Genomic DNA, 27,082 nt, shown 5'->3' with positions numbered 1-27,082 from the left:
ACTTTGAGGTCGAAAAATAACAAATCATCCAGCAAAAGAGAGAATAACCCCCGTCCATAAATCCTTTAGAAGAGACTGCTGAACTGCAGGGCTCCTTCCGTCCCTTTCTCCTGCTGCGTCCCTTTCTCCTGCTGCGTGGCAGAGGCTTTATTGTTGATGTTCTGCTGCTTCTTTCTCCTCTGAAGCAGTCAAGGCACTTCAGTGGAAGAAGGCAGAGGATTTAAATCCCTCCTCCAAAGAGCTGGTGGGAAGTGCTTTCTGGCAGAGCAGGATGGTGTCTCTGAATGCTATTTCTGCTTCCCCTCTATTCCCCTCTACATTTTGCTTAAAAGGATGATTGTTTGAGGCTGATGTTTTCTTCCTTTCTGACATGCCCTTTTGCAGTGAGTCCCCCCCTTTCATCTTTTTAAACACCTTTTTAAAACGAAGTTGATTAAGAAAACACACGCATACATCCCATCATTATTCTGAAAGTGTCCTGAGCTTCTTGCTGCTTCCACACTAAAAGCTGTATTTATCTCTCAAATAACTGCCCCCCCAAAGAGAATACGCAGGAATATGAGATTCCTTCATCATCAGATGACCCAGAAAATGAGTCAGATGGTGTGGTGAGGTCTGGCAAGTGCTGCTTTATGTGGCGTGCTGCTGGGCAGGCAAAATGTGCCACCAAAAGGGAACAGCTGAAGTGGAGCTTAACTCTTGACGGAGGGGAGCGGGCTCCAGAGAGCAAAGCGCAGCGGCCGGATTACTGTGAGAACATCCGAGTGCCAGGCATCCCAGCAGGTCAAAGTCCCTTTTGCAGAAACGATTATAATCAGCAGCCACTAACCCCAGATTTAAACGTCATCTGTGTTCCGAAAGAAGGAACGGCAAACATCCTGGCCTGAAAACAGCTTTGCTAGCTTCACAGGTTCCTGCAGGCAATGGTTCCTTCCAAGAGGTTGACCCAGTTGGAGTTGCTTGATTCTCTCAGTACTGTTTAAAAGTTAGGCTGGAGCAGGGATCTGGAAGGGACTTCATCCAGATGAGACTGCCCAGTGAGTGAAACTCCAAAGGGCATCTTCATAAGCCATCCAAAACAAGTATGAACGCCAGGAGCTGGGCGCGGAGGACAGAATATCCATTGACAAAGTTAAATAGCTGGTAGCAAAAGCCAAACTTGCTCTGCTTTTGCCGCTACAGACTTCAGACTTCATTTGGGACAGCTATCGTTGAGCCAGTCAAAGAGTCCTGTGTGGTGAAAAAAGCTCTGCTGGTGGCCAGAAACAGCATCAGAGAAACAGGCGGTACTTTGGGTGGGTGGGATTACATATATTCCTGCTGACTTCAGAGGTTTGTAGTTGGAGCTGGTAGAATCACAGAAAACCCCTCCCTCGTCTCCCCCCACTTCAGCAGCGGGTGTACAGTAGGGGAAAGGCTATTGGGAAGGTTGGGTGTGGAGCAGCAAAGACTGCTCCTGGGCGCGAGTTATTGGGCGGGGCTTCCAATCTCTGAGTGTTGATCCACGTGCAGGCTGTGATTTCCCAGCATCTCTCACTTCCCCGGCTGAAGCTCTGCCCCAGTTTTGCTGAGCTGTTCTGGGACACTGTCTCAGTCAGACTCTGTACATTTGGGCGAGGCTCTCATGTAGAAACAGGCTGTCTGCTGCTGGCACACGGGCTTTGGAGAGGCTGGGTGCATCCAGCAGGGGGCGGCATATTCCCAAAACTGGAGAAACCAGAAGCACAACAAATTGGGTGTTTTGGAAACTGTTGGAAGCCCAGTGGTATAAAAAGAGGAGGGTGATCATAAGACTGGTTGTTCCTGCAATGTAACATAATAGATTGTGTCCAGCTGAGTTCTCCTTAGAATAGACCCAGTGAAATAAATGGATCTAAGTTAGTCATGTCATATGCTTTTGAGGATGACTAATATTAGATACAACCCTGTGCTTTTTACCCTTTAATCGTTTCTCAAAATTTGGTCTCCGGTTGTTATTGGACTACAGCTTCCATAATCCATGACTGCTGGTCCTGCTAGTTAGGGATGATGGGAGTTGCAGTCCAACAAAAGCTGGAGACCAAAGTTTGAGAAATGTCCGGAATTTAATGTGGTGTTTGGATTGATTGCCCCACGGAGTGAAGTTCCTCTGTCTGCTGCTCAGTGATGCATTGTAGATACAGATACCCCTTTGGAAATTGGAGTGGGTGAAGAGATGTTATTCTGTTCCCCCCAAATCTATCCAGACAGGGTGCAATTAATTCTGGGGTGCCCATCTGTGCAGGCAAAGCCCCTGCCAGTTTCCTTGGCTTCTGTGACTCATAGGAAATGTTTTGCTCCTTGCACCGTCACTGCTTTCATTATATCACTCCTCTTTGTTTGGAGACGAAATTAAGGTAACATGTTGCTGCAGGCAGCGGCAGGGAGGAGCTGTCAGTTCCTTGAACTTGTGGAGTGAGTCAAAAGAACACAATGTTCCCTTCTGCCTTTTATAGGCTGCCTCCTCTGCTCTGGAAATTTGCTGTGTGGAAATAACCCTCGGCTATGCGGCAAGGGGGAGGAGCTTCTGTGAGATGGCTCCTCCCCCTCGCAGCAGCTGCTCTTTCCAGCTGCCATGTGAGTTTGGCTGGGGAGTGTTACATAAGAGCTGTGAATGAGAGAGGAGCGACATGATGGCCGACCATCAGGCTGGATCAGATGACCTGGTTATGGAAAGAATTTGGCCCACACTTGCTGGAAGGGAGTTCCGCTTGCTCTTATTACAGCTGACAGCCTTCCAGGCTGAGGCGGCAAAGGGCAGAGACAGAGAGAGCTGTGAGAGGGAGCAAAGCAGAATTGCAGCCTTGGATGTGAGAAGGGACCAGCTGACCTTCCCTTTGCAGTAGCCCCAGGACCTCTCAGCATGCTGTGTTTTTAGTTGAAGATCTGCAAGCTGCAGTTTCTACCTCCCATGCTTCACTCTTGAGGGGAAGTTTGACTTAAATATGTCGACCAGGAGTAAAGATTCCTTTGTTCAGGTAGCCTTATAGCTGATGTTTTGGGGAGCTCAGGACCAGGACTTGTGGTCCTTTGGCCACATGTTCCTGAGACAAGGAAGAGGGGAAGGGGCAAGTGTGGGAAAATCCTGGGGTAAGGGGCACGAGCTTGAGGAAGGTTACTTTAAGCAGGATGGGTTACTGTATCTGCTGTCCTGTTTAAGCGTTATAGCAGCACGTATGCAATAGTTCCCTCTAGTGGCAGTTAAATGATTAACCACAACATGCATTCCAGTACACTTCAAAGTTGCTCAATTTGTGCCAATGCATATTTTGTAGGGAACTCAATGGCTATATCATTGACACTGCAAAACAAAGACATATCTGCATAATTAGTCAAGGCAGCCTTTCAAATAGGTCAACACAAGTTACTAGCCAACACAATTTTCTGTTAGCCCACCTCAAAACATCCCTGTGTGAGTAATTTTGTGTGCTGAAATGGGGTGAAAGGCACTTTCCTTACTTGGGCTCCCAGAAGGACTTCATATTTCCCACAGTAGACTGGTTCTTTGCAAGCCTGAATCCCTGGTTACCTTTAAGCAGACTCCTGTTTACCTGTATCTGTAAAGGGAAGAAAAGTCCACTATCCCTTCCACTCTCCACCTCAGCCTTCATGTGACCCTCTTTTGACTCATTCAGGAGCCAAGCCATTCTGTCCCTACACTGCAGGGTCTGTCCCCGTCCCCCCAGCTGAACCCCTGGCTTGCAATTTTGTTTCAAGTGGGCTCATGTGTGGTAATCATTATACAGCAATCATTTCCTCCCTGTTCTGTTCAGTGGTTTGCTGAATCAGTCTCTCTTGTCCCTCTTACAGGCAGCTGCATTAAAGGGCTTCCTGATTCTGAATAGCTTTCCCCTGATTGCAGCTGAGCACAGCCTTTTTCTTATACGTCCCGGTGGGTGTTTTTTTTTTTACCCCAGCCAACTCTCTTGGATATTTGGGGCATGCAATAGAGCAAAAAGTCAGAAGTCTGACTTCTCTTCATCCTCTCTGGCTCCCCACCAGTCTGTTGGAAGCTTATTTTATTACCCATGTTTTCCATCCTCTTTGACATATAGAGCATGTGAGCGCTGTGAAACTGAGCAGTGGTTTTATCTCCATTTATGTTTTTTTTCAATGCTGGGTGTCTCTCTCTACCTGATGAAGAGTTCTGTAAAATCTGAAACACTGCAACAAGGGACAGAAATGTCTACCTTTTAAAACTTTTTATTTGGAAGTACATTTTCTCCTAAATGATTTCAAGAATCAGTGGATTTATTATGGATCAGAAATGTAATTTCCCCCAGAATAGCCCTAGGGATAAAGAAATATTTATTATTAAATTTATATCCTGCCCTTCCTCCCAAAGGGGCCCAGGCTGGCAAACAACAAGCGATAAAACAGTAAAGCATTAAAATCATCTTTAAAATCCCCACCTTGGCAGATTTTGCAGAGTACGTTTCCTCTGGTCAGTCTAGTTCCCCTCTTCAGCAGTTGGCAATGCCTTCCTTTGAATGAGTGGCTACGCAGGAGGGCTCTCCATCCACCCAGTAAGAAAGAGGTCAGCGAGAGGCCCAGGGCACTCGTGGGTGCGCATTAGAGGACCAATGGAGAGTGCAATTACCGCTGGCGCTTTGTGGCTTCGGGCGTAAGGAATGAGAGAATAGAGAGAGGGAGCCATTAGGGGGTCCCACTGTTCAGGATTACAAAAGGTGGCGACAATGGCAGGCAGAGCTCCTTTGTTCGGAGAGCATAACGCTGATGCTTGTGTGTGTCTGTGCCTTTGTATCCGGAGGGGGAAACGGGCCACCAGAGGTCTGCTTTGCTCCCTTCCTGACCATGTGTCGACGCAAGAATGGATAATTCAGGCTAAACAAAGGCGAGTGGAAAATTACATCCGCTGAGCCTTTATCTCCCTGGCCGCAGCTGGAGACCTGCGGGGTGATGGTGTGTGTTTTACGGTGCCTGGGTTGAAGCTTTCAGGCTAAAGACGCTGGAAAAATTTAAGAGACCTCTTTAGAGTGCTAGTCGGAACAGACATGTATGACGTGTAAAAAAGCTCTTATTGAATGGCCAACATTGTGTATGCTGATGTCACACCCACTGGTGTTCCATGTGTTCATGTCCACCAGTTTTCCGTATGGAAGAGAGCCCAGGCACTGAGTCTCTCTAGGGCAGGCTTTGCCAACCTGGCACCCTCTTTGGCAAAGGCTTCCCTGGGGCAATAAAACAGCTGTCAGTGATCCAGTAGCACTGCACTGGGCCAGAGCTCCGTGTACGAACGGCACATGTTGAGCCTATGTGTCTACAGGTTGCCCCTGTTGTTTCCAGTGTGGGGTAGGGGGAGTTCCACACCTGCACAAACGGAACACAAACTTCAAAAACAAACTTACCGTTTTCATTCAATAGCAACATTTTAGGGCTTTAGCTGGCAACTGTGTTGCATGTAGTTAAGAGACAAAAGCATTCTGATTTATGCTTCTCCCCATATCTCAACCCAAGGAAATAACTTATATAGGCTGGGGGTGGGGGGTGACCTTCCCCCCAGCCCATGAATAGTTCAGGTCCCTCTCTGAATTTTAGCTTTCAGTTTTGAATAGCCTTTAGCAACTTTACTGCAGGGATGATTCTGGCAAAAAGTTCATTAAGCACTTAAACTGCCTCCACCTTCCTGGCCAGTGAATGCAAAAGCTGCAGGGACAACTGAGAAAGTACCAAGTCCCCATTTTTACTTTTTTTGCAATAATATATTTATTGATTAGGCTACCTGCATTTATTTTCTGGGCATTCTGCAATAATTCTTTGCACCCCTTGAGTCCTCCCACTGCAACTTGTTTCTGCCTGCCAACGTCCTCTTGCAGCGCCCTTTTAATACCCAAACCTTGTAGGCGCAGCACTAATACAAGCACATTCAGGCACATTCTCCCGGGTGGCATAACAATTACGCAAAATAAACTATTACATAACATATAAATCAAGGCATCAGTATACAGTACAGGAACATGAGCAGGAGACACCCTGTCCAGAAATATTTGAGAACAGAAAAAAAAACATAAAGGTTTTTTTTAAAGCAACTATTTAGACACAGAAATTATTACGCTAGTTGCTTTCCATTGTTGGCAAAAAGGATGTGAGATTGTTTCACGAGAGTTTTCAGGGCAGCAAGGGGCAGAGTTATGTCAAGCTTGGATATAGCTGCTCTCCTTGCTTGCTCGTGGTGCAGAAGAATCTGCTCCAGGTGACTAGGTATGGCAGATTGTGTTCTTTTATTTTTTTGTTCGTAACAGCTGTAAATAAGCAGGCTTATTTGTGGTTGAGCAGGCTAGTAAATCTAGTAACATTGGTTGAATGTTCAGTGGTACTTACCGAATTTTCTGTGCTACTAAACTGAAAGGCAATAATATTTGTTGTGATGAACTATGATGTTATGTTTTATTTTCTTTCTTATTTGAGTTTTTTTAAAAAAATGTTTTGTTTGCACATTTAACAAATGGGAAAGGGAAAAGAGGGTTATAAATAAAATAAAATTTAGAAAAGGAATATTTGCTGTTTGAATTGTGAGTGTAAACCTTCTGCCCCTTCATGTGAGTTTTGAGTTTCCTTCCGATTCCACAAAAATTGGAACACCCTTTGAATATTGAAAGTCCAGGTGAAACAACTTGGCACTGAGCATCAGCTGGGCACGGAAATGTAATGTTACCCACTCAGCACTCTGTAAGTGAAGGGAGAGGCCTCAGGGCTGGGTCCATCTGGCCCTTAGCCCTATCTTTCTGGCCATACTCAGTGATACCATAGCTAGCGGCTTGGGGCGGCACATGCGCCCTGCACATGCGTGCTGCACATGGGGGGATGAGACACCTGCAGGGGCAGGGCGAGGTGCTGCAGGACGAGGCAGGGCATGCCAGAATCCCAGTGCCCGAGCCCCGTTCCACTCTGGCGCCCTGCAGGCCCAAGTTGCTTTTTTCAGCTGCGTGGAGCCTGGAGGTGCCCGAGCCATTGCATCACACCCAGGAGAGATGTGGGGCCCAGTACCCCCCACCCCCGCCGCACCTCTGGCCACACCTCTCCTCAGCACCCTCCTTGAATGCTTTGGCTTGGCTGAAACGATCTTTGAGTCTTTCCCTTGGGTGGGTGGAAAGTTATGTGCATGATTGTGCACAACAAACTTTGTGTGGCTGCAACGTAGCCTGCTGCACAAAAGGTGCGAGAGCCACACTTCATTTTCTCATGCTTTTTTTTTTTTTGCCTGTGGCTCCGCCCGCCATGGGGGCTCCAAAACAAAAAGGGGAACAGCAATGGAAAAGCAGGCAGGCACAGAATAGGCCCGGGAGCTTGGTGCCAGCATGACGACGAAGAGCTGATTCAGGAAGTGCTATTGAGTGCTTTAATTTGTGTGCATGGCTCTAAATAGCAACCGACCCGCATGGTAGCTCAGCGCCTTCAAATAGACTCTTCACGCTGGGGCTGAGCATCCGCCTTCCGGCCCTTACTGGCATTTATTTGCGCTCTAATCTCCCCACCCCTTTCCCCAAGCACAGTCCCTGGATGAATGACAAACCCTTGCTGGTGATTATGCAGTCAGGATTCTGCGGCCCCATTGGCTCTGCCAGCCAGCCAATGGCATCCTCCCAGGCCCTGCTGGTAGCAGCACCTCGGTACACGTGCGGAGTGTTTAACTGGGTTGCTGACATCACTGGGCTCCTGCCACAGCTACTCCGCCTGCCTGCCTGCCTGGTTACACAGTGGGCTGCTACAGACTCTGCTGAGAAGGGAAGGCTAACCAGGCTCTGTTACCCACAGTGTGCTGTGCTGCCACAACTTAGCTGTGCTCCCCGCTCTGCTCTCTGGAGGAGGGTCAGCCGTAGGATGTGTTGGGTCAGCAGCGGAGTCGCCAGGGGCTGGTCAAGGGTAACAGGAGAGCAGTTTTCCCCGACCCAGGCTTGTGTCGGCTAATAGCTCCAAAGAAGCAGGACCTTCTAACTTGCACCACTGGTGAGTAACTTAAAAGGGTGGCATATACATAATGAGTTGTTATTTGTTATTATTATTACTATTAGCGATACCGGGCATGCTCCCCCCCCACACTTTAAACCGCCTTCTCAAAGGGGTTTCCTTCTACTCTTTCCCTGCACTGCTTGGCAAAGTCTAGGCACTGCCCTGGCAGCTCCAGTGTGATGACGGCAGCGGCTGCTCCCACGGCTGCATCACGTGGGGCTCTTTGGGAACGGAATGTTCTCTCTGTGTTTTCTTCGTAATGTGGCTGGGAGTGGGGGCGGGGAAGGGAAGAGGAACACGGGCTGCACACGCTTTGGCATGTGCTTGAGGCGGAAGGGGGAGTGTCTTCCTTTCTCTTTCTCTCTGCAAGACGGAATTTCTGGGCAACTTTGCGGGAGGCTGCAGTAGGACAGTCTTTCTAGGCGGCTGGTGGCTCTGCAATCGCCTCTCTCCTGTTCTTTGTGTGCCACAGCGAAGGGTGTGAGCTTGGGCAGATTTCTAGACTGCAGATGAGGAGGGTAGGGTGGGGGTATTGGAAGGAACGGCTTTTCTGCATGCCTCTTGGGTGTGTGTGTGTGCCTGTCTGCTGTTTTTCCAGCTGATGGAAACCCCCACTTGAAAGCAAGGGGCCAACCTGTAAGCCAGCAATTTCTGATTTCTTCCTTTTTTTTTGCATGGTTGGGGAGCAGGGAGGAAAGAGAGAGAGAGGGGTTTGTGGGAAGTTGGGAGGAGAAAATGGGTATTTGGGTCACTTAATACAAGGGGGAAAGGGTGTGTGTGGGGACCATGATATCTCAAATGGGACTGTCTCTGCATTGGTGCTTGCTTATGGTTTTCACTGCTACCACAGTCTTGAAACCCTTGCAGGAGTTCTGCAAAGTCCTGATGGCTGCTTAGCTTGGGAGTGGCTTTGTGGGATAGGCAGTCTCTAAGGGTGTGTGGCTTGTACACTGCCACTTTCCTGGCCTCTGACATCAGCGTAGCTTGCTTTGATATGCAATCGCTCTTGTTTTGAAACTTCGTGATTCGAACCATAAACCCTTTTTTAAAAATTGCTCAGTCAACCTTACTGCTGCTTGCAGCAGTCTATTTTTATTTCGTTTGGGAAATTGGATATAACAGCAAACCGCAGGTGTTTGCAGCATTGTTTTGGCATGGACCACACTGTGCAAATCTTTTATTGGCATGGCACCAGAGCTGATCCCACAATGGCCACATGCTTAGATACACTTTCTCCCTCTCCTTTGCAAAATAAAAAATATCACATTATTTTATTTATTTGCTATCACTTTGGAGGCCTAAAGTAAAAACCCTTCCAGCTTTACAAAACTTTATTTCCTGGCCACCTGAGTATTGCCACAAGCAACCAGGAAAATGGCTATGTAAAGGCTTCCTTGTTACTCTTAGGACACATGTGATAGAAAACGAACTAAAGGTTTCTTCCCCCAACTTCTCCAGTCCTGTGCATTTTTTGGGCAGGCCTTTCCTGGCTGCCTAGTTGCTAATTGTTTCACAAGGCCCTCCTCCTTATACCTTTTTAAGAACAACTTGTTCTGCGTCATGATCAGGCAGTGACGGTTATCTCTTTGCTATTATAGCAAGCTTTCCCTGCTGATTTCTGCATGTCCGCCACCTGTTGAAAGATGCTTTCTCAATCCAGGATCGCTGACTAAAACCTCTGATAGCAGAGATGGTGGGAAAATGCTGATTAGAGCTGGTCTTTAAAACAGGAGCTTTCGCTTGGTTTTGCCGACTTTAGGGAAAGTGGGATGTGAATCTCCCCTTTGTAATTAAGACTAAAGATAGCAAGCATCCAGAATTAGAAGAGCTAAATATAGTTTGGCTAAAGGACATTAGCCAGCCTGGTAAATGGACCTTCCTGAGTGATAGAAGCCCGGGGGGGGGGGAACGGAGGACATTCTTAAAAAAGAAATAGACCTCTGACTTAAATATGCACAAAAGAGCTTAGGTGCAATGAAATATCTGCTGCTGCTTAGTTGACTAAAAATCTTACTTTGCTGCTGGGCGAAGGGAGCTACAGCTGTTGCTATGCCAACCCCTTTTGAATGCTTCCAGTTGTGTCCAGGATTGTAGCATGGTCAGAGGGGCCTAAATTGTGCTGATAATATGATTAAAGGTTAGCTAACCCCATAGAACTGAGGCAGTCTGAGCCACTGTGTGATCATTGTCTGTAGTATTCTTTTAAAAAATTATCTGGGTGTTGCATGTCAGTGTTCATAATTCTTCTCAGTCCCCGTCCCCACCATGCTGCTCCCTTTTTGGGAGGCAAGGACTGGTGAAGGTGGGAGTCAAACAGAGGATACAGTTTCCAGACTCTGTTTATGGTTTCCATTCCCAGATAAAGGGGAAACATTTGATTCTGGAATAATTTTACAAAACAGTTAAAGCATCCTTTCTCCTTTGCCACTAAGCTTAAACAAAATGCCACTGTAACCAAAATTGGTTAAGGCAGACGAACCCTTGTACACATTCATTATCCCCTACCACTGTGGTTGATGGTGATGTAGCACCATTGATGTATATTCATGTCTTACAGGGAACAGAAGCAAAACCAACAAATATGTAAAAGCGAAGCAGTCCCTGCCCCAAAGAGCTTTACATCTAGTGATGCTTTCTCTGAGGCCACTCAGTGAGCTTCATGAATGAGGAAGGATTTAGAACTTGTATCTCCACTTAGAACCAGTCCCAGCTTCTTCCCTGCCCATGAGTACTACTTCCCAGTAGCCCTTCAAAGCCTCTTGTATGAATTATTATATTTTAAATGCCTGAAAACTAATCCTTGGCATTTTATGCTTGGTAGAGGCTTGCCACTCTTGATTCTGTAGGGAAGGAAGGGTGTTCTGGGCCTTGGCTGCGCTTCCCTTTCGGCCTGGGCTTTCGTCTTGACTGCATTTTCTTCTTTTCCTTTCTCCTCTAAACTTTATTTCCCGAAGGCAGCAATGTTGGCACAAGGTCACATAAGCCTTAATTTCCCTGGAAGCCTGGAAAGCCACCCCACTCCCGCGTTTGGATATCGTGAACTTTGTGATTGATGAGACCACAGCAATGGGTTGGGGCTGTGCAGAACACACAAGGCTTGGGATTTCCAGATTGAAGAGAGAGGGGTCAGAACTAAGAAGGGTGAATGAAAGCGCTTTGAGGAACTCCTTGCCATTTCTTAATTATCCAGGAGCACGTAACCTGAATAAGGGGTCTGTAATGCTCTAGAACACCTTCCTCCCGCCCCCCCTACAAGAAGGACCATGGTGCTCATTCAGCCACCAGATGTTCACGTATCCAAGCACCCGAGAGGCAGAGCTGCCTAGTTTATATAAAAGCAGAGGAGGGCTTCTGATACTGAACCAGATAATCTGATGTAAGCCCTATTACTTAATACTGTGTTTTGGTTTCAGGCTCAAACAGCTGCCATTTGACACTTACTCAGTATCATGGCAAAGAGGGGGAATCTACGTGGCAGAGGAGGCAATCCATGTGTAGCTTTTCCAAGGGCAGTCTAGTATATTTGGTTCAGTATAATAATAATAATAAATTTTATTTATATCCCGCCCTCCCCAGCCGAAGCCGGGCTCAGGGCGGCTAACAACAATAAAACAGTACAAAAGTACAACATAAACAACATTCTAAAATCATTCATTATAAAAATTAATTAATAATATAGAGAAGTGATCCCACTCACTTTCCCTAACATAGGCCTTAGAGGGTTGCTTTATATTTGACATAGCTCTGAATCCAGATTTCTTGTTGAATCAGTTTTTATAACACTTTATTTTCTCTCTCTCCCCCCCCTCCAATAGGTGTCCCCTAAGACTCTTTCAACTCTGATCAGATCCATCCAGCAAGACACAGGCCATAGAGGAATCCTCTTTGACCAGTGCTTCTCCTTTCTTTTGAAGAAAAACAAAAGCTTTGTTGTTGCCTTAGCAGCTGTGGAAGTCCCAACCTTTTTCTCACCGCTGCCCCCAGTTTCCCAAGGAGGTGTCCATGTCCCAGAATCAGTAATGAGTGCTGGCTGTGAGCCAGGGCAGAGCCCTTTTGAGGGTGGTGGTAGTAGTGGCGGTGGCAGCGGAGGTGGTGGGGCTGGAGCCCCACGGAGAGCCCGAGCCCAGCGTGGGAGCGAAGCCCAGGGCCAGACCAGCGATGACATGGATGTCAACAGCAATGGCTCCAGTGGCAATGAGTCGCATGGTGACTCCCACAGTAGCTCCCACAGCAGTGGCAACGGCAAAGACTCAGCCCTCCTGGAAACCACCGAAAGCAACAAGAGGTAAGGAAGGGATTAGGGTTGCAAAGGTGTGGTAAAGTCGTCTCTTGTGGGACCGACTTGGGCTCGTCCATTCTGATGCAAACTTTTGAATTTCATAGAATGTTTTTGTTTGCTGCCCAAGCAAGCTAAACTCATCTGTGCTCTGCATCTCTTTGCAGCTCCAACTCCCAAAGCCCATCTCCTCCCAGCAGCTCTGTGGCCTACAGCCTTCTCAGCGCAAGCTCTGAGCAAGACAATCCATCGACCAGCGGCTGCAGGTAAGCAAGGACTGGGCAGGAGGAACATACTTGGGTTGGCACGTGGGGAACAAAAGTCCAGTAAAAAGCTGAATGGGTGGGGAGGTGACTGAAGAAAACCCCACTTTTTCTGAAAACCCATGGCCGTTTCTGAGAGCTCTTTCCTGGGATAACACATAATGAAGAGTGGGAATTCTGTCACACAAGAGCCATAAAATCAGTTGGGGAAAGGGGGGGGGGAGCCATTTTGTATGTGGCTTTTAGTCAGAATCGATATATTTTACTTCCTTTAAAAATACAACAACTGGCCAAGTTATTTTGAGTTGGTTCCATTTCCACTGGGCACTTGGAAAAAGATGCGCAGTCAGTTCAACCATTCAGTGCAACTCCCTCCCCAAAGGAGCTCTGATTGCTTTTTGCAGCTGACTTGACCCCTCTTTGTGTGTTCCTTGTGCCACTGCAGCAGTGAACAGTCTGCCCGTGTGAAGACGCAGAAGGAGCTCATGAAGGCCCTGAAGGAGATGAAGATCCGGCTGCCCTCCGAGAAGCGCAGCAAGGGGAAGTCAGGGACTCTGGCCACCCTGCAGTATGCACTGTCCTGTGTGAAACAGGTGCAAGGTACGTTCTGTGACCTGTGTGTGTGTGTGTTTATGTTTTCCTGACTTTGCTGTAAACCACAGCAGCACAGACATATTTGCCAGCTGCCTCAATAAAGGTCCCATTCTCACCCATCCCCTCAAATTCTTCCCCTTATTTGAGCCAGAAACCCCTGCCAGGAGTCGGGTTATTGAGGCACAAAGGGCCGTGGGCAGGCGCTTCTTTTATGTGTCCTTTTTGGCATGATGAGCACAGTAATTTCCATGTGGTTTGCACAGTGCCTGTGGGCTTTTGTGTAAGGGTGATGCACCTGTTTTTCTCTCCCACAAAAGTGTGGGTCCAGGTGCGATCCTGTAGAATAAAAGCGCCCAGCTGGTCACACGTAAAGCGAGGGCCTTTTGCCTTCCAGAGCTCTGTAATAATAATAATAATAATAATGATAAATTTTATTTATATCCCGCCCTCCCCAGCCAAAGCCGGGCTCAGGGCGGCTAACAACAATCAAATAATCAGTCAAATAATCACACAATCTAAAAATATTTCATTATAAAAATTAATTAAATCAAATTGATGGTAGATCTCTCATTAACATGCTCCTCCTCTTCCTTCCCCCTTTCCAGCCAGCCAGGATTACTACCAGCAGTGGACCATTGATGACAACCAGCCCTGCAATCTGGACATGTCCACCTACACTATTGAGGAGCTGGAAAGCATCACCTCAGAATACACTCTCAAGAACCCAGTGAGTATTCTGCCTTGTTCGTCACATCCCAGGCCTTTCCTTCTCGCTGTTCATTTTGCCGCTGCCAGAGAAATCTTGCCTCTCGTTAAAGAAGTGCTCTTGACTGGCTTTCCAGTGTGCACACCTGCTTCCCTAGTGCTTTCAGCATGGACACTGCAATCCAGCTGGGTGCTGCTAGCTTCAGTATCTCCATGCGTATTTAAGGACCAAGCTGAACCCAGCACCCTGTCTTCCTTAGCAGAGGCCAGCCTAAAGCTTCCAGGCACCTCTTGAGCAGGGCGCAAAGGCAGTAGCCTCTCCCTGTTCTGTGTTCGCAGCATTTGGTAATTCCAGATCAGCAGCCTTTGAGCTGCCATGGCTGGCAGCCTCTTGTAGGCCTGGCCCACTCCCTATTGGCCTAACCCTTTTGAAAGCAGCTGTCAAGACTAGAACCCACCTTGAGAACAAGCTCTCCCTTCTCCCCAGCTATTGTGCCTTTGACGGATACCAACAATGCCTTCACCTCCTCCTTGAGTGGGGAAACCACACCCATAACAGCTGCCATTCCCCAACCTTAACCCTGCTGCTTTTGCTCTCAAAGGACACATTCTCAGTGGCCGTCTCTTTCACCACGGGGAAGATCGTCTACATCTCAGATCAGGCAGCCTTCATCCTGCGCTGCAAGAAGGATGTCTTCAAGGGGGCCAAGTTTGCAGAGTTCCTGGCGCCGCAAGATGTCAGCATCTTCTATGGGTCCACAGCGCCATACCACTTGCCCTCCTGGAGCGCCTGCACCTCTGCCAGTAAGTGTTCTGGCTGTCTGGGGCTGATGGGATTTGTAGTCCAGAACACCCAGAGGGCCCCTGATTGGCACAGGCATCTTTAGAGAATTGGGCTAATCCGAAGTAGCAGGGGTGTTCGTTTTTTATAGTTCCTCCCACCCCCCAAATGGTACCTTTACGCCCTTTGGGGTGGCTGAGAAATCCTCTTGCATCTCGCCTCAGGTTTTAAAAAGAAGCTTGCCGGTTTCTGAAGCTAAGAACTTGGCTCATGTAAGGAACTGAGCAAAGGGCCAGATTCCAGCTTGCTGCAGTTCTTAGCTAATCCTTCATCTGCCCCTTTCTCCCTCCTTCCCTCTTTGCAGCTGCAGCTGCCATGGATTACACCAAAGAGAAATCGGTCTTTTGTCGTATCAGGTGAGTTTTGTCTTCATCAGATTTTGAGGGAGGGGAAGGGAGCTGGGCTAAGTGGAAGGAATGGTGGAGACCGATTCCGGGAAGTGGCTCCTAAATGAGGGTTCCTGGCTTCTGTATGGGCTGTTTAGCAGGAGGCTCCATACTGAAATGATCCTGCCTGACCCCTGTAGACCAAAGTCCTTGCTGTCTTTTCCCCAGGGTAAACAGTTTCTAGTTTGAGCAGTGTTGCCTTCTTATAGTCCCCCTTGAAAGTGTAGGCAATCTGGGTCCTGAGGTGTATTTAAATTGGCAGAGGTTGCTTGTACTAGTGGCACAAATCTGATGTGGCAACAAACCAACCTTCAGGTGTGCCCAAAAGAACCAGGACCTGTGCCTCTTGTGTTTTGAAGATCGCAGCATTTGAATTTTTCAAAGTTGGAGAGAGAACACTGCCCCCCCCCAATCATTTTAATCCCCAGGCTTTCCTGAGGGCTGAGGGGACAGAAAGGGTGGCTTTTTAAAATCTCACCAAATAGGAGAGCAAGAGAACAGTGCCCTTTTCAGCCATGTGGAGCAAGGCTCAGGGCTCCCATTTCATCCTCTATGTGTGTCTGTGTTTTTACCCTCCACCCCAAGTGGTGTTCTCCCTACAATTTGACGTGTGTGAATCACGTGGTTGGCCTCACATGTCTGTGTCTCCTTGCTTAGCCTGAAGAATGACTGTGTTCCTTGGCAGGTTTCAACTCATTTAATGTGCTCGTGGGCTGGCCTATATCCCCCTTTCAAAGGGAGAAGGATGCAGTTTGCTTTGGATGGGTGGGGGGGGGGAGAGAATTTTGCATCTACCCACTCCAGTCCCTTGCTCCGCACACGCTTTCAGAGTTAGACCCAAACCAGTGAGCCACAAGCAAGGAGTGTGTTGTGCAGCAGGAAAGCCTGTGTCACTGTTTGTATTTATTTGTATGTATATGCCAATATGTTTTGACAGCAACACCTTTTAAAATGTCTGGATGGCTAGCTGTGTGTTGTGCTGGGTTCAGTGCATTCTGGGACCGGAGTGCCAAGCAGGATTCTAGGGTGGCCAGTTCACTATATCTTTTTAAACCCTTTCCTCTTGATTGCACTACTTTATTACTTGCTAAGCCATCTTGAGCATCACTTGGGGCAACCTAGAAATTTAAACAGTGCTGGTCAGTTTTCAGCTGCATATGGGCTTTGCAGGGCAGCCTTGGGCAAGTCCTTTTCCCTGCCTGTGTTTTCCCATCTGTGAAATGGCTTTGCCACTTCCACCGCAAGGTGGCTACGGGGCTATGGATTTTACTGGATGCTTAAACTTTTCCAGGGGGAAAAAAATCGATTTAGAAAATAAAGTGCAGAAAGAATATGCCCCACCTGAGGAGAGAGGGAAAAAATCCCTCCTCTAGTCAGCTGGTGAGAGAAGGGGGGACCCCCCTCCCCCAGGTGTGACATGGGTGACAGGTGGGCAGGAGGGACATGGTGGCACCTGCAAGGTTCCCCACCTCTGGCCCCGTCACGGCTGCCGCTGTTCTGCTCCCTCCTGGTCGTCCTGGTCTCCTCTGGCCTCTGGTCTTATTGCAGGCATTTGTTTCTCAGCGGAGGCTACGAGAGTGGTCGCGGGCTGCACTACTACCCCTTCCGGCTCACGCCTTACTTGACCAAAGTGCAGGACTCGGACAGCGCCGAGGGACAGCCCTGCTGCCTGCTCATTGCCGAGCGCATCCACTCGGGCTACGAAGGTAAGGGGGTGTCCAGGCGGGAGAGAGCAGGGCCTGCAGGCAGCCTCTGCAGCGCCCATGCCATGTCTCTGTGCCCCATTTTGCTGGTGGTGTTAGGAATCCATCCCACAAATTAAATTGCACCATGCGCTACCGTGTCTGGCCACACGATGGCAACAGAGGTTGGGCTGAAGGTGCTTGGGAAGCAGGGACCCTCTTAGCATCTAGTCACATGGGCCTTCCTTGTGCTTTTCCTCCACGCTGGGAATGAGCATCTCTCGCCTGCTGCTTAAACTCTCAGCATCCTGAGCAAAATTTAGTTTACCCCCTTTGAAAACCTGTTTGAAGAGAGGTGCATATCATGGCACACAAGTTTTGTATGCATGCAAGCTTTAAATTCTGCTCCTCCCAGTTTGGGCAGCAGAACTGTGTGCTTAAATCCAGATCTTCCTCAGCTGTGTGAAGAAGTGGGTTGGAGAGTAAAATAGGGCATGTAGCTGTGCGAATGGCCTAGCTGCTCTGTTCTATGTGAAACATAGAAAATGCCAAACAAGCCTCTTCCTAGGATTGCATGAGCATACAGGTCCAGTTTCCTCCTCTTCTCAAACAGTGCATATGCTCCTGTTATCACCAATACCAGGACAGCGGGAGAAAAGCAATTGTGTTGTGCGTGCAAAATGCCAAGCTGTCGTTAACCTGCCCGTGACCTAGAAGGTTGCATGTCAGTTTCCCCCCTGAAGCCACTTAAATTGTTTAGAAAAGCCAGGATACCCAAGCAGCACATTTTCCATGGAGTATGGAAATGCAAAGTGGAGAATTTCATTTTGGAATTTAAAAGAGGCAGGTTTTGCGTACCCATAGGACAGGGAATGCCACTCATCTTCCAAAAAGCTCATCTGAATTATCCTATGCTTTTCTCTTCAAGCTCCCAGAATCCCTCCTGATAAGAGAATCTTCACTACTAGACATACCCCCAGCTGCTTATTTCAGGATGTGGATGAGCGGTAAGGAACTGGGATTTAAAAAATGGAGATGGGGTGGTATTTTGCGGAGGGGTGTGTGGGGAGGAAGACGAGTCCCTGGAAAGAGGTGCCAGGCCTTCCCTCCTGTGAGTGAGACTTGTCCTCTGTGAGCATGTGCCTGCAGTGCTGAGCATGGACCCAAAACTTCCATCATCTGTGTGGGTGGCGCCTTCACAGGCCAGGAGGAGGAGGATTTGACTTGGCCGTCCATCTCGTCAGCTTAGCTATGCACTCTGCACCTTTGGTTTTATTTTTCTCTGGGGTTACAAGAACAGTACCAGTTCTTCAGAGTTGGATGATGCCTATAACCTCTGCAATGTTCAGCCTTTTCCCACTGACCCCTCGTGACCCCTCCTTGCTTTCTTTGTTTTCAGAGCTGCCCCTCTTCTAGGCTACCTCCCCCAGGACCTCATTGGGTCCCCTGTCCTCTTCTACCTGCACCCAGAGGACCGGCCTCTTATGCTGGCGATACACAAGAAGAGTGAGTACCAAAATAAAGGAGAGAATGGCAGGGGGAGGTTTTTCTTTTTTAAAAAAACCTGATTGGAAGTTTCAAGCCAATTGAAGCTTTCAGATCCAATTAAAAGCCTGTGTGCGTAGTGTCTTGCTAGCCTATAGGGGGCTGTGGTTGCTCTCCCGCCTCTCATCCTCCCCTCCTTCCTTCCCAGTTCTCCAGTATGGCGGCCAGCCCTTTGACCACTCACCCATACGCTTCTGCACCCGCAATGGGGAGTACGTCACCATCGACACCAGCTGGTCCAGCTTCGTCAACCCCTGGAGCCGCAAAGTCTCTTTCATCATGGGCAGGCATAAAGTGCGGACGTAAGTAGCCAGAGCTCTCAGCCTGTATGGATGGGCAGGGTCTGTTTGCTTATTTCTCTGTTCATTTTCATAAAATAAAATAAAAATAGCAGAGGCTTAATCATTCCAGGAGAAATGAGAGGAGCAGGAGGAGTGGGGTGCAGTTGACCGAAATGGGGGAGACTCCGCTGGCCACAGGAACACGGGGGGAAAGGGGGCGAAGGCAGAAGGCACCGCAGGAGAACCTCCAGTGGGGAGGAGTGGGAAGCAGAGTGATGGGTCTGGAAGAGGCGATGGCTCGTAATCAGAGGATAAGACAGGAAAAGAGGCGGATTCTGGGGAGGAGGGAAATGGCCTGGAAGCTCCCACCTCTTGAGGGAAGCATACATCTCACTAACTCTGTTCTCGCCTCCCATGCTCTCTCCAGGGGCCCCCTCAACGAGGACGTCTTCACAGCCCCCAAAGCTCAGAAGGCGAAGCCTGTGGAGCTAGACATCCAGGAGCTCTCAGAGCAGATCCACCGACTCCTGCTGCAGGTAAAGAGCTCCCTCTTCTCACCCCACTTGCCCCCCCTCCTTCCTTCCTTCCTTCCTACCTTCCTTGTGAACTCTGCCTCCTCTTCCTCTCATATTCCAACCCTCCTCTCTTTCCTCCGCTCTGCAGCCCGTCCATAGCAATGGCTCCATGGGCCTCTGCAGCATGGGCAGCAACGCTTCCCACGAGCAGTTCCTGAGCATCGCCTCCTCCAGCGACAGCAACGGCATCCCCAATGAGGAGGCGCAAGCTGCTCGGCCGGTGAGTTTAGAAATGCATTTTTTTTAGGGGGGGGGAGTGTCCACTGATGGAGGTTGTCTTAAAATTCATGCAATGCTTCCATTTCCACGTCCACCTGGCAAATCTCCCTCTCTGCTCCCACCTGTAAAATGGGCATCTTCATAATGGCTTACCTGGTGGCAGATTTTTACATACCCTCTCAGAGAGTTTGAAAGTCTCACAGAGAGAGAAATCTACTCTTTAGGCCAGTGTTTCTCAGCCTTTAAAAACCCACGCTGCCTTTTAGCTAATGTAGAGATCCCACACACCCCTTCAAACCTGGCTCTCTTTCAACTGGATTGAAATCCTTTGGCTTTTTTACTGGGTGAGGTTGCGGTTTGGGCATGCGCCTCTGGCTGCTGAGAAACACTGCCCTAGGTCAGACTTCCGTAGCCTCGTGCCCTCCTGGTACTTTGGGCTTCAGCTGGGGCTGATGAGAGTTAGCATCCAAAACACTTGGAGGGCATCAGGTTGGAGAAAGCTGCTCTAGGAAGGGTTCTGTAGAGGCTTCTCCCTTGGAGAGGAGAGCTTTGGGGCTGACTCTGCTTCCCTCTTGATCCCAGATGACCTTCCAGGAGATCTGCAAGGATGTGCATATGGTGAAGAACCAGGGCCAGCAGGTCTTCATTGAATCCCGAGTCAAGCCCCAGCCTGCCAAGCATTCCCGGCCAGGTGAGATGGTTGACTGGCCCCTGCCCCTTCTTCCTGCTCATCGTTCCCACCTGGAGGCCTGCTGACCTCACTCACCTGGCCTCATTGTTGTGGATTTGGCCAAAGGACTTTTGAGGTTTCTTCCCTCTGTCTTGGCCCATTTCTAGCGGGGAGGGGGTGTGAATTGAGGGAGGGGCAGTTTCCATTGGCAGGGCCTCTCCGCGCTGGGACAAGCATGTTCTGGTGTGGCTTGGGAACAAAGTTTGCTCTCCTTCTGTGGGTTGTAACCTGCTCTGTGTCTCTCCTCCACCCCTTTCTAGCTCTCAAAGCACCAGTCAGCTGCAGCAGGCAGCCTCTGGAGACCCTGAGGGACTTGGAGAGGAGGCCAGCAAAGGCAGCCACCTCTGAGGAATCAGTCAGGAAGGAGCCTTCCAACTATTCATACCAGCAGATCAACTGCCTGGATGGCATCATAAGGTGAGCGAGGTCTGCTGGGGAGCCACAACCATGAAAGAGCAATGTACAAGGCAGCGAATGTTCCCAGAACAAAGGACTTTTACATGAGTTTGCTTATTTCCTCCTCCCTCTCTGTTTATTTTCCTTTTGTGTGTGTACATTTATTTTTTAGATTGTGAGCCTGAGAACAGGGATCTGTAGGGTGCTTGGGGCACCTTAGTGGCTGAAGAGCAGGATAACTTGCTTAAAAAATCCTAAAAAGCAAATGAAATGGAAATAGCTGAGCCCTTCAGAGTCAGTTCACCACCAGAACGGGAATGTGTTTCCTGGGAGGAGTATTTTGCTCTTTGGTTATTTAAGAAAGGGCAACACTGCTTCTTAGACTGCAGCCTCAACTACCACTTACCTGAGAGTAAGCCCCGTTGAATGTAGCGGGTCTTACTTCTGAATAGACATGACTAGGAAGATTGCACTGCATTAGGTTGAGATGCAGAGTAGGTGAAATGATGTTACGGATTTCTCCCCTCATTGGTGCTCATGCAACCTTTCATAGATTTCATAGAACTCGTCACAGATTCATTTTTTAAGTGCTATCTGTTTAAGTGTTCTCTGAAGCTCCTTACTTTGTGTCTCCTCCTGTAGTTTGAGACCAACAAAGCACTGTGTTTTCAGATCGCCACTCCTAGTGGTGTGGAGTCCTTTCCCGAGTTTTCTCTTCCTTACCCCCCTAGTAATAATTACAATAATGATAATGGGTTTTTCATCTCTGTTAATCTTAGTTTCCTGCCTTTCTCTTCTCCCTCAACAGGTATCTGGAGAGTTGCAACATTCCAAGCCGCGTGAAGCGAAAATGCGGCTCTTCCTCTTACACCACATCCTCAAATTCCGATGACGACAAGCAGAAGGCAGGCAAGGAGCTGGCCTCTCTAAGCAAAGGTGATTCTCCCCTCCTTTCTTTCCTCTACTTCCCCCTCCCCTGTTTTCCTGAGGTATCAGTTTCCACCCTGCTTGCCAAGTGTACAGGTTGATGCCCCTCCTCCTCTTCCTGTACCAAGTTCATGTTTGTATGGAATCATGGATACTGTGTGAGGTACAGGGGGTGGAGGGGTGTGTGTGTGTCTGTGTGTGTGTGTAGCAATTGCAGGGTCTGCAGGTCTGTCCTCCAGGAAGCTTGAAACTTCCCACCCCCCTTGTTGGATGCTGGCCTTGGCGTTCCAGATCCCTCGTGATCTCTTTTTCCCCCCCTCTCTCCGTTCGTGGCGAGACCCCAGCCGGGCTGATGAGCCCTTCGGCATCTTGACGTCCTCTTGTGGTCATGCCGGTCGGCAGTCTTGGACCCCCCGGCCCCCTCCCTGCCCCCTCCCTGCCCCCTCACTCCATGCTGCCGCCCCACCACCATGCTAACCCACCGTTGTCTCTTTGAACAGATGCGCCGGAGGAAATACTGCCGACCCCGGAGAGCCAGTCCAAGAGCCTAGAGGAACCTGGGACGGCAGCAGCTGCTGTGGTGGGAGGCCCACTCACTCCGCTGGCCTTGCCTAGCAAAGCCGAGAGCGTGGTCTCTGTGACCAGTCAGTGTAGCTTCAGCAGTACCATCGTCCACGTGGGAGACAAGAAGCCCCCCGAGTCGGGTATGGGAGGTGGACACCGTGTTTTTCTTGGGGGGGGGCGGCGGTGGAGGGTTGCTGGGGGGCGGGGGGCTGGAACTGGAGGTGTGCTGTTCCTTTGCTTACAGCTTGACTCTGCTTCCGCGGGGCTGGCAAGCAGGTTCGAAGGAGGGTTGTCTTCACATGGTGCGTAGTAGGCTATTGGGGTCCCTCCGGCAGCCGTTTTGCAAATGCAGCTGTGTAAAAGAAGGCCAGCCTAGACCCCATGTGTTAAAAAAAGCAGGACCACGTCCCCGCTTCTTCCTCTTCTTCTCCCCCTGCTTGGGAGCTTCTGGCCAGTCGGCAGCAACGATGAGAGGGCTTGATTAGCTGGCCTGGTGCAGATTCGAGACAGGAAGGCTAACCTTCCATTTAGAGCTAGAGAGTCGGCAGCTGGATTGCAAAATCAAGCAACGAGTGCCGCCTTCTGCTGACTTTTGCTGGCCACAAACTTGATGGTGCTGGTGCTGGTTCTTGCCTTCCTCTGCTTTAGTCGGCTGCTCTTTCTTCTTTTTCTGCAGCCAGCCTTCATTTTTGCTTGCGCAGGAGCCTGCAACATTACCAGGAGAGCAGCAGAAAGGCTTTATCTGGGTGACCCCCAAAGGGCCATCTGCCTCGGAAGCCCAAGGCCCCAGGTTCACTCTCCAGTGGATTATCCAAGTAGAGTTGAGAAAGAGCACTTCCAGTCAGCGTGGACAGTACAAAGCTAGCTGGACCCAGTAGTCTGACTCAGTAGAAGGCAGCCTCTTAACGCTCCTACATTTAGATTTCTGCTCTTGCAAGCAGCCACCATTTGGCAAGACAACCTCTGGAGAAATCCCAGGCTCCTTTCACTTCCGTAGTTTGGTGTCCATCTTGTCAGGCACCTCACACCCCACTGCTGGCTCTCCTGTCAGTCTTGCGCAAGATGGCTTGTTCTTTGCGCTTGGGGGGCAGCTGAAGAGACGAGAGAGGCAGGCAAGGCCTTTGCAAGTTTCATCTAAGCTAGCCTCAGGAAGGGAGAGCATTCCCTCCCCACCCTCCAAACATGTCTCTTTCTAGTAGGGTTCAGGCAGTTTCCTTGCCAGCTTTCCTGCAAAATTTGCAGCATGTGGATAGGACTTGTGCTTGGCATTGTCATTGCACAGATCCCTCCCCGCCTTTTGCTCACATCTGACCCACCAGTCACCTCACATCATTGTAGTGGTCCAGTCTGCTTTTTTACCTTGCACGACAGGTGAGGCTTTAGGGTCAGGCAGGAAGGGGCCACTCCATGAGACCTCAGGTTTCACTCCCCTGTGGAAGGGGGGGCACATTACCCATGACGGTGCACCCCTCCTTCTGAGGCCAGTTGATTCCTTTTCACTAGCTGGGACAGCTCAGTCGGTGGAGCACGAGATCCTTGATCTCATGGTCGTGGGTTCAAGCCCCACATTGGACAAAAAGATTCCTGCATTGCAAGAAGGGTGCTCCAGAACCTTGTGGCCCCTTCCAACTCAGGATTCTACTAATTCAATCAACATCTGGGCTTTCTGACATAATCCCCAGGAGGAGCATGTCTTGCAGGGATCCTTTCATGGGATCTCTAGAAACTGTCCCTGGATGAGCATTTCAGAGGCAAATGCTTTCACCTCCTAAACAGCAAGGCGGCAATTCATTCCTGGAAACCACACAAGAATCTTGGAATAGGAAATGCAGGGCTGTCAGGCAGAACCCTGTTTCTGAGGCCATCTTGTCTTCAGTGCATCCAAGCTTCCAGGTTATACAGGACTCTCCTGCAGGCATAAATGTTCAGACAGTGTGTGTATGTGTGTGTATATTATAGTAATAATTCTGTGCATGATTCAACATGTGCTTCTGTGTGGATAGATATCTAGGTAGATGTTGCCCACTCCAGCTGGTGTTCAGCTGGCAAACCTTTATAGTGTTTAAACCAAGGAAGGTTTAAGTAGGGACAGTGTCTTAACCATCCTTTCTCCTCCTTTGATGCACTTTTCTCCAACTTGTCAAATTCTCTATAGAAATTAGTCGCCCTGCCTCCCCAAAAAACCAACGCAAAAGTTGCAGCTTTTCTCCCCCCGCTTAACCTGTTTAGAAGCCACAGAGAGTGGCTGGCAGCTGGATTTATAGCCCTCTTACATCAAAGAAGATTCTAACCTCCTTTCCCCACAATTTATTTCCTTAATATGTGGCAAATTCATATGAAAGCTTAGTAATAATGCAGCAGCCCCTGTGACCTAGAGCTCAGCTGGGGCTGGGCAGGGTAAAATTAGGACCCAAGCTTTTTGTTGCAGATTAAAATGCAAAAGCAGAGGGACTTATTCCCAGCATGCCCTGAGGTGATGGTAGAAAAAGATGACTTGTGTCTGTTAGTGTGTGTGTGTTTGGAGGGGTTGGTCTAAAGAAATGGGAGATAGGAATAATGAGAACACATAAATACAGATATGTGCTGGGGAAAAGAAAAACCTCACACGGGGAGAAGGCAGTTGTGATGGGCTAACCTGGTTCTCCCCCCCCCTTTTTTTTTGTTCTCCTCTTGCAGATATCGTGATGATGGAGGAGGCAGCGCCCAGCGCGACCCCCCCTGCCCCCGTGCCCAGCGTCACCCCTGACCGGGAGGCGCAGTACCGCAAAGTGGGGCTGACTAAAGAAGTCCTGTCCATCCACACCCAGAAGGAGGAGCAGGCCTTCCTCACCCACTTCAAGGACCTCAGCCAGCTGCACGTCTTCAACTCGCACTCGGGGCTGAGCTGGCAGGAGCTGCGCCAGGCGGGACCCCATGCCAACGAGCGAGGTAAGCCTGGTGGGCAGGACTGGGAGGAGGAGGTGGAGGAGGAAGCGGTAGAAAAGGGGGGGAAAGAAAGAGAAATGGTGTCCCCTTGTCCTCACCCTGCCTTTTCCTTGTTCCGCAGGGCACAAAGGTCCCCGCCAGGCGTCCCGAGGCCCAGGCTGCCGCGGTCGGAGCCGGAAGTCGAAAGCCAAGCGTGTCAAGCAGAACAGGCTGGCGGAAAGTACCAGCTCCCCGCAGAGCTCCATCTCCCCTCCCCAGCTGCCCTGCGCCCCCAGCTCCTCCTCCTGGCCCCCCTCTGGCAACTCCCAAGCCAGCCTTTCCGCCATGCCGTACCCAGCTGTCATGCCCACCTACCCCATCCCCGTCTTCCCCCCGCGGCCGGCCGCGCCCCCAGTCACTGAGCCCTCCCAGAGCACCCTGGCTGCCCCCCAGTTTCCCGCCCCGCTGGTCACCCCCATGATGGCGCTCGTGCTGCCCAACTACGTCTTCCCCCAGATGCACGGCCCCATGCCCCCGCAGCCCTACTTCGCCGCACCCCCTGTGTTCCCCTTCGCCCCTCAGCCAGGGAGCATGCCCGTCGTCGTCCCTGAGACGGGCACGCAGGCCCCGTCACGCTCCTCCACCCCACACTCACTGAGTCAGCCCGAGCGGCCTGAGTCGCCTCTCTTTGAGTCGCGCTGCAGCTCCCCGCTGCAGCTCAACTTGCTTCAGATGGAGGAGATGCCCAAGCTCTGCGACCGTCAGGAGGCCGCTGGTGGAAACCAAACAGGGCCAGCTGGGGCCACCACCGACTGGGCTGTGGTGACGGGCGGGCAGAGCCTGGCGAAGGAACTCAGCACTCAGAAAGAAGCGTGCATGGTGAGTCCCAAGGGACTGGGGGCTGGCTTTCTCCCCTGGGGCACTGTCGGGCCCTTTGGGAAGGGCAAACGACCCAACATTTATTGATTTTTAATTTATGTTATTTCACTTACATCCCACCTTTCCTCTAAGGAGCTCAAGGTGTGACTCCCATAATTCTCCCCCTTTCATCTTCACAATTACCCTGTGAGGCAGGCTAGGCTTGGAGGCAGTGGCACTGACTCCCAAGGTCACCCAGTGACCTTTATTGGACAAGTGGGGGTTTGGACCCTGGTCTCCCAGGTCTTATTCCGACACTGCGCCACGCTGGCTCTCCACACCGCAAAATCCAGGTGTTCATCATCTTTCCACTTGAGAGAACTGAGGAAACTGCTGGGGTTGGGATTTTTTTGAGAGAGAAAGTCAGAGGGGGGGTCTTCAGATGAAGGAGCAGAGGTTCCTCTCCCACAAAGCATTGAAATCTGGGAGCCCTGGAATGCGTTCAATAAGAACAACAAACTTTCTCCTTGCAACTGAGGTCAGAGAACGACGCCACAAATTCCTGGATCTCTCCTGCCCTTTCCCCCATGGCTGCGGGGCTCATTCCTCGCAACCTCACCTCTTCTTCACTACCCACCAGGGGCTTCACACAAACTGGAGGATCAGAGGGGCAGCTTGGTTCCTCTTGGGAATCTCCAAGCAGAAGGACCCGGGTTCAACCCCCAGCAGCATCTCCAGCTCAGGTTGGGAACATTTCCTGCCTGAAGCCCTGGAGAGCGGCTGCTGGTCAGTGTAGTCAGTACTGAGTTAAATGGATGAATGGGCTGATTGGATCAGGCAGCCTCCTTTCTTTCCACCCCATTGCTTACATTTTGAATTAGATATGTTTTAAGTGCTTTGGGCCTCTAAAAGTCTTATCTGGCTGTGCTGTGCACGCTCTCTCTCCTGTGGTGGCTAATGGAATAGTGAGGTTGGAAAGGGTGTGAGAGCTGTTGAGGCAAGGACCTTCCTGCTTTGGGCCTCTGACCTAACTCTCCTGCTCCCCTGCCTCTTCCGCCCCTTGCAGGCAGAAGCGCACGACTCCTCCAACAACGATGCGCTCTCCAGCTCCAGCGACCTCCTGGACCTGCTCCTGCAGGAGGACTCCCGCTCCGGCACGGGGTCGGCTGCCTCCGGAAGTGGCTCGGCCTCCGGCTCCATGGGATCCGGCTCCAACAGAGGCAGCACCTCCGCCAGCGGCACCAGTAAGTCTCACTCCTCCGGCGTGTGGTGTGGGTGTGATGGAGTGAGGCTTTCTCTGTGAACTGGCTCAGTATTGTCTCCACCAAGATTTCCCAAATTGGGGTC

The 27,082-nt window shown here is 50.1% G+C and overlaps 2 protein-coding genes across 6 annotated transcripts in view; both read left to right on the top strand.

Moving 5' to 3' along the window:
• LOC308572280 (histone H4) overlaps window positions 1-27,082 on the top strand; it is a 72,023-nt gene that overhangs the window by 31,032 nt on the left and 13,909 nt on the right. The gene's annotated exons all lie outside the window — the stretch shown is intronic.
• The window catches only part of PER1 (period circadian regulator 1), a 36,272-nt gene that overhangs the window by 3,495 nt on the left and 5,695 nt on the right, over window positions 1-27,082 (top strand). The window contains exons 1-21 of one of the 5 annotated variants that reach the window (XM_081167703.1): window positions 2,860-2,996; window positions 7,795-7,986; window positions 11,805-12,274; window positions 12,433-12,531; window positions 12,974-13,128; window positions 13,728-13,849; window positions 14,430-14,631; window positions 14,973-15,024; window positions 16,618-16,760; window positions 17,665-17,743; window positions 18,136-18,242; window positions 18,430-18,583; window positions 18,990-19,098; window positions 19,226-19,357; window positions 19,939-20,047; window positions 20,347-20,503; window positions 21,291-21,418; window positions 21,910-22,113; window positions 24,650-24,901; window positions 25,020-25,756; window positions 26,802-26,979. In XM_081167703.1, the coding sequence (XP_081023829.1) occupies window positions 12,009-12,274; window positions 12,433-12,531; window positions 12,974-13,128; window positions 13,728-13,849; window positions 14,430-14,631; window positions 14,973-15,024; window positions 16,618-16,760; window positions 17,665-17,743; window positions 18,136-18,242; window positions 18,430-18,583; window positions 18,990-19,098; window positions 19,226-19,357; window positions 19,939-20,047; window positions 20,347-20,503; window positions 21,291-21,418; window positions 21,910-22,113; window positions 24,650-24,901; window positions 25,020-25,756; window positions 26,802-26,979 (3,385 nt within the window). In that variant the 5' untranslated portion in view covers window positions 2,860-2,996; window positions 7,795-7,986; window positions 11,805-12,008. Of the gene's footprint in view, window positions 1-2,859; window positions 2,997-7,575; window positions 7,987-8,365; window positions 8,626-11,804; window positions 12,275-12,432; window positions 12,532-12,973; window positions 13,129-13,727; window positions 13,850-14,429; window positions 14,632-14,972; window positions 15,025-16,617; window positions 16,761-17,664; window positions 17,744-18,135; window positions 18,243-18,429; window positions 18,584-18,989; window positions 19,099-19,225; window positions 19,358-19,938; window positions 20,048-20,346; window positions 20,504-21,290; window positions 21,419-21,909; window positions 22,114-24,649; window positions 24,902-25,019; window positions 25,757-26,801; window positions 26,980-27,082 lie in introns of those variants that run through there. The other 4 variants (XM_081167702.1, XM_081167701.1, XM_081167705.1 and 1 more) reach the window with 4 other exon arrangements.

Source organism: Podarcis bocagei (assembly GCF_964188305.1).
Source record: "Podarcis bocagei genome assembly, chromosome: 13".
Taxonomy (NCBI): domain Eukaryota; kingdom Metazoa; phylum Chordata; class Lepidosauria; order Squamata; family Lacertidae; genus Podarcis; species Podarcis bocagei.
This window is presented reverse-complemented; position numbering and strand designations above follow the sequence as displayed.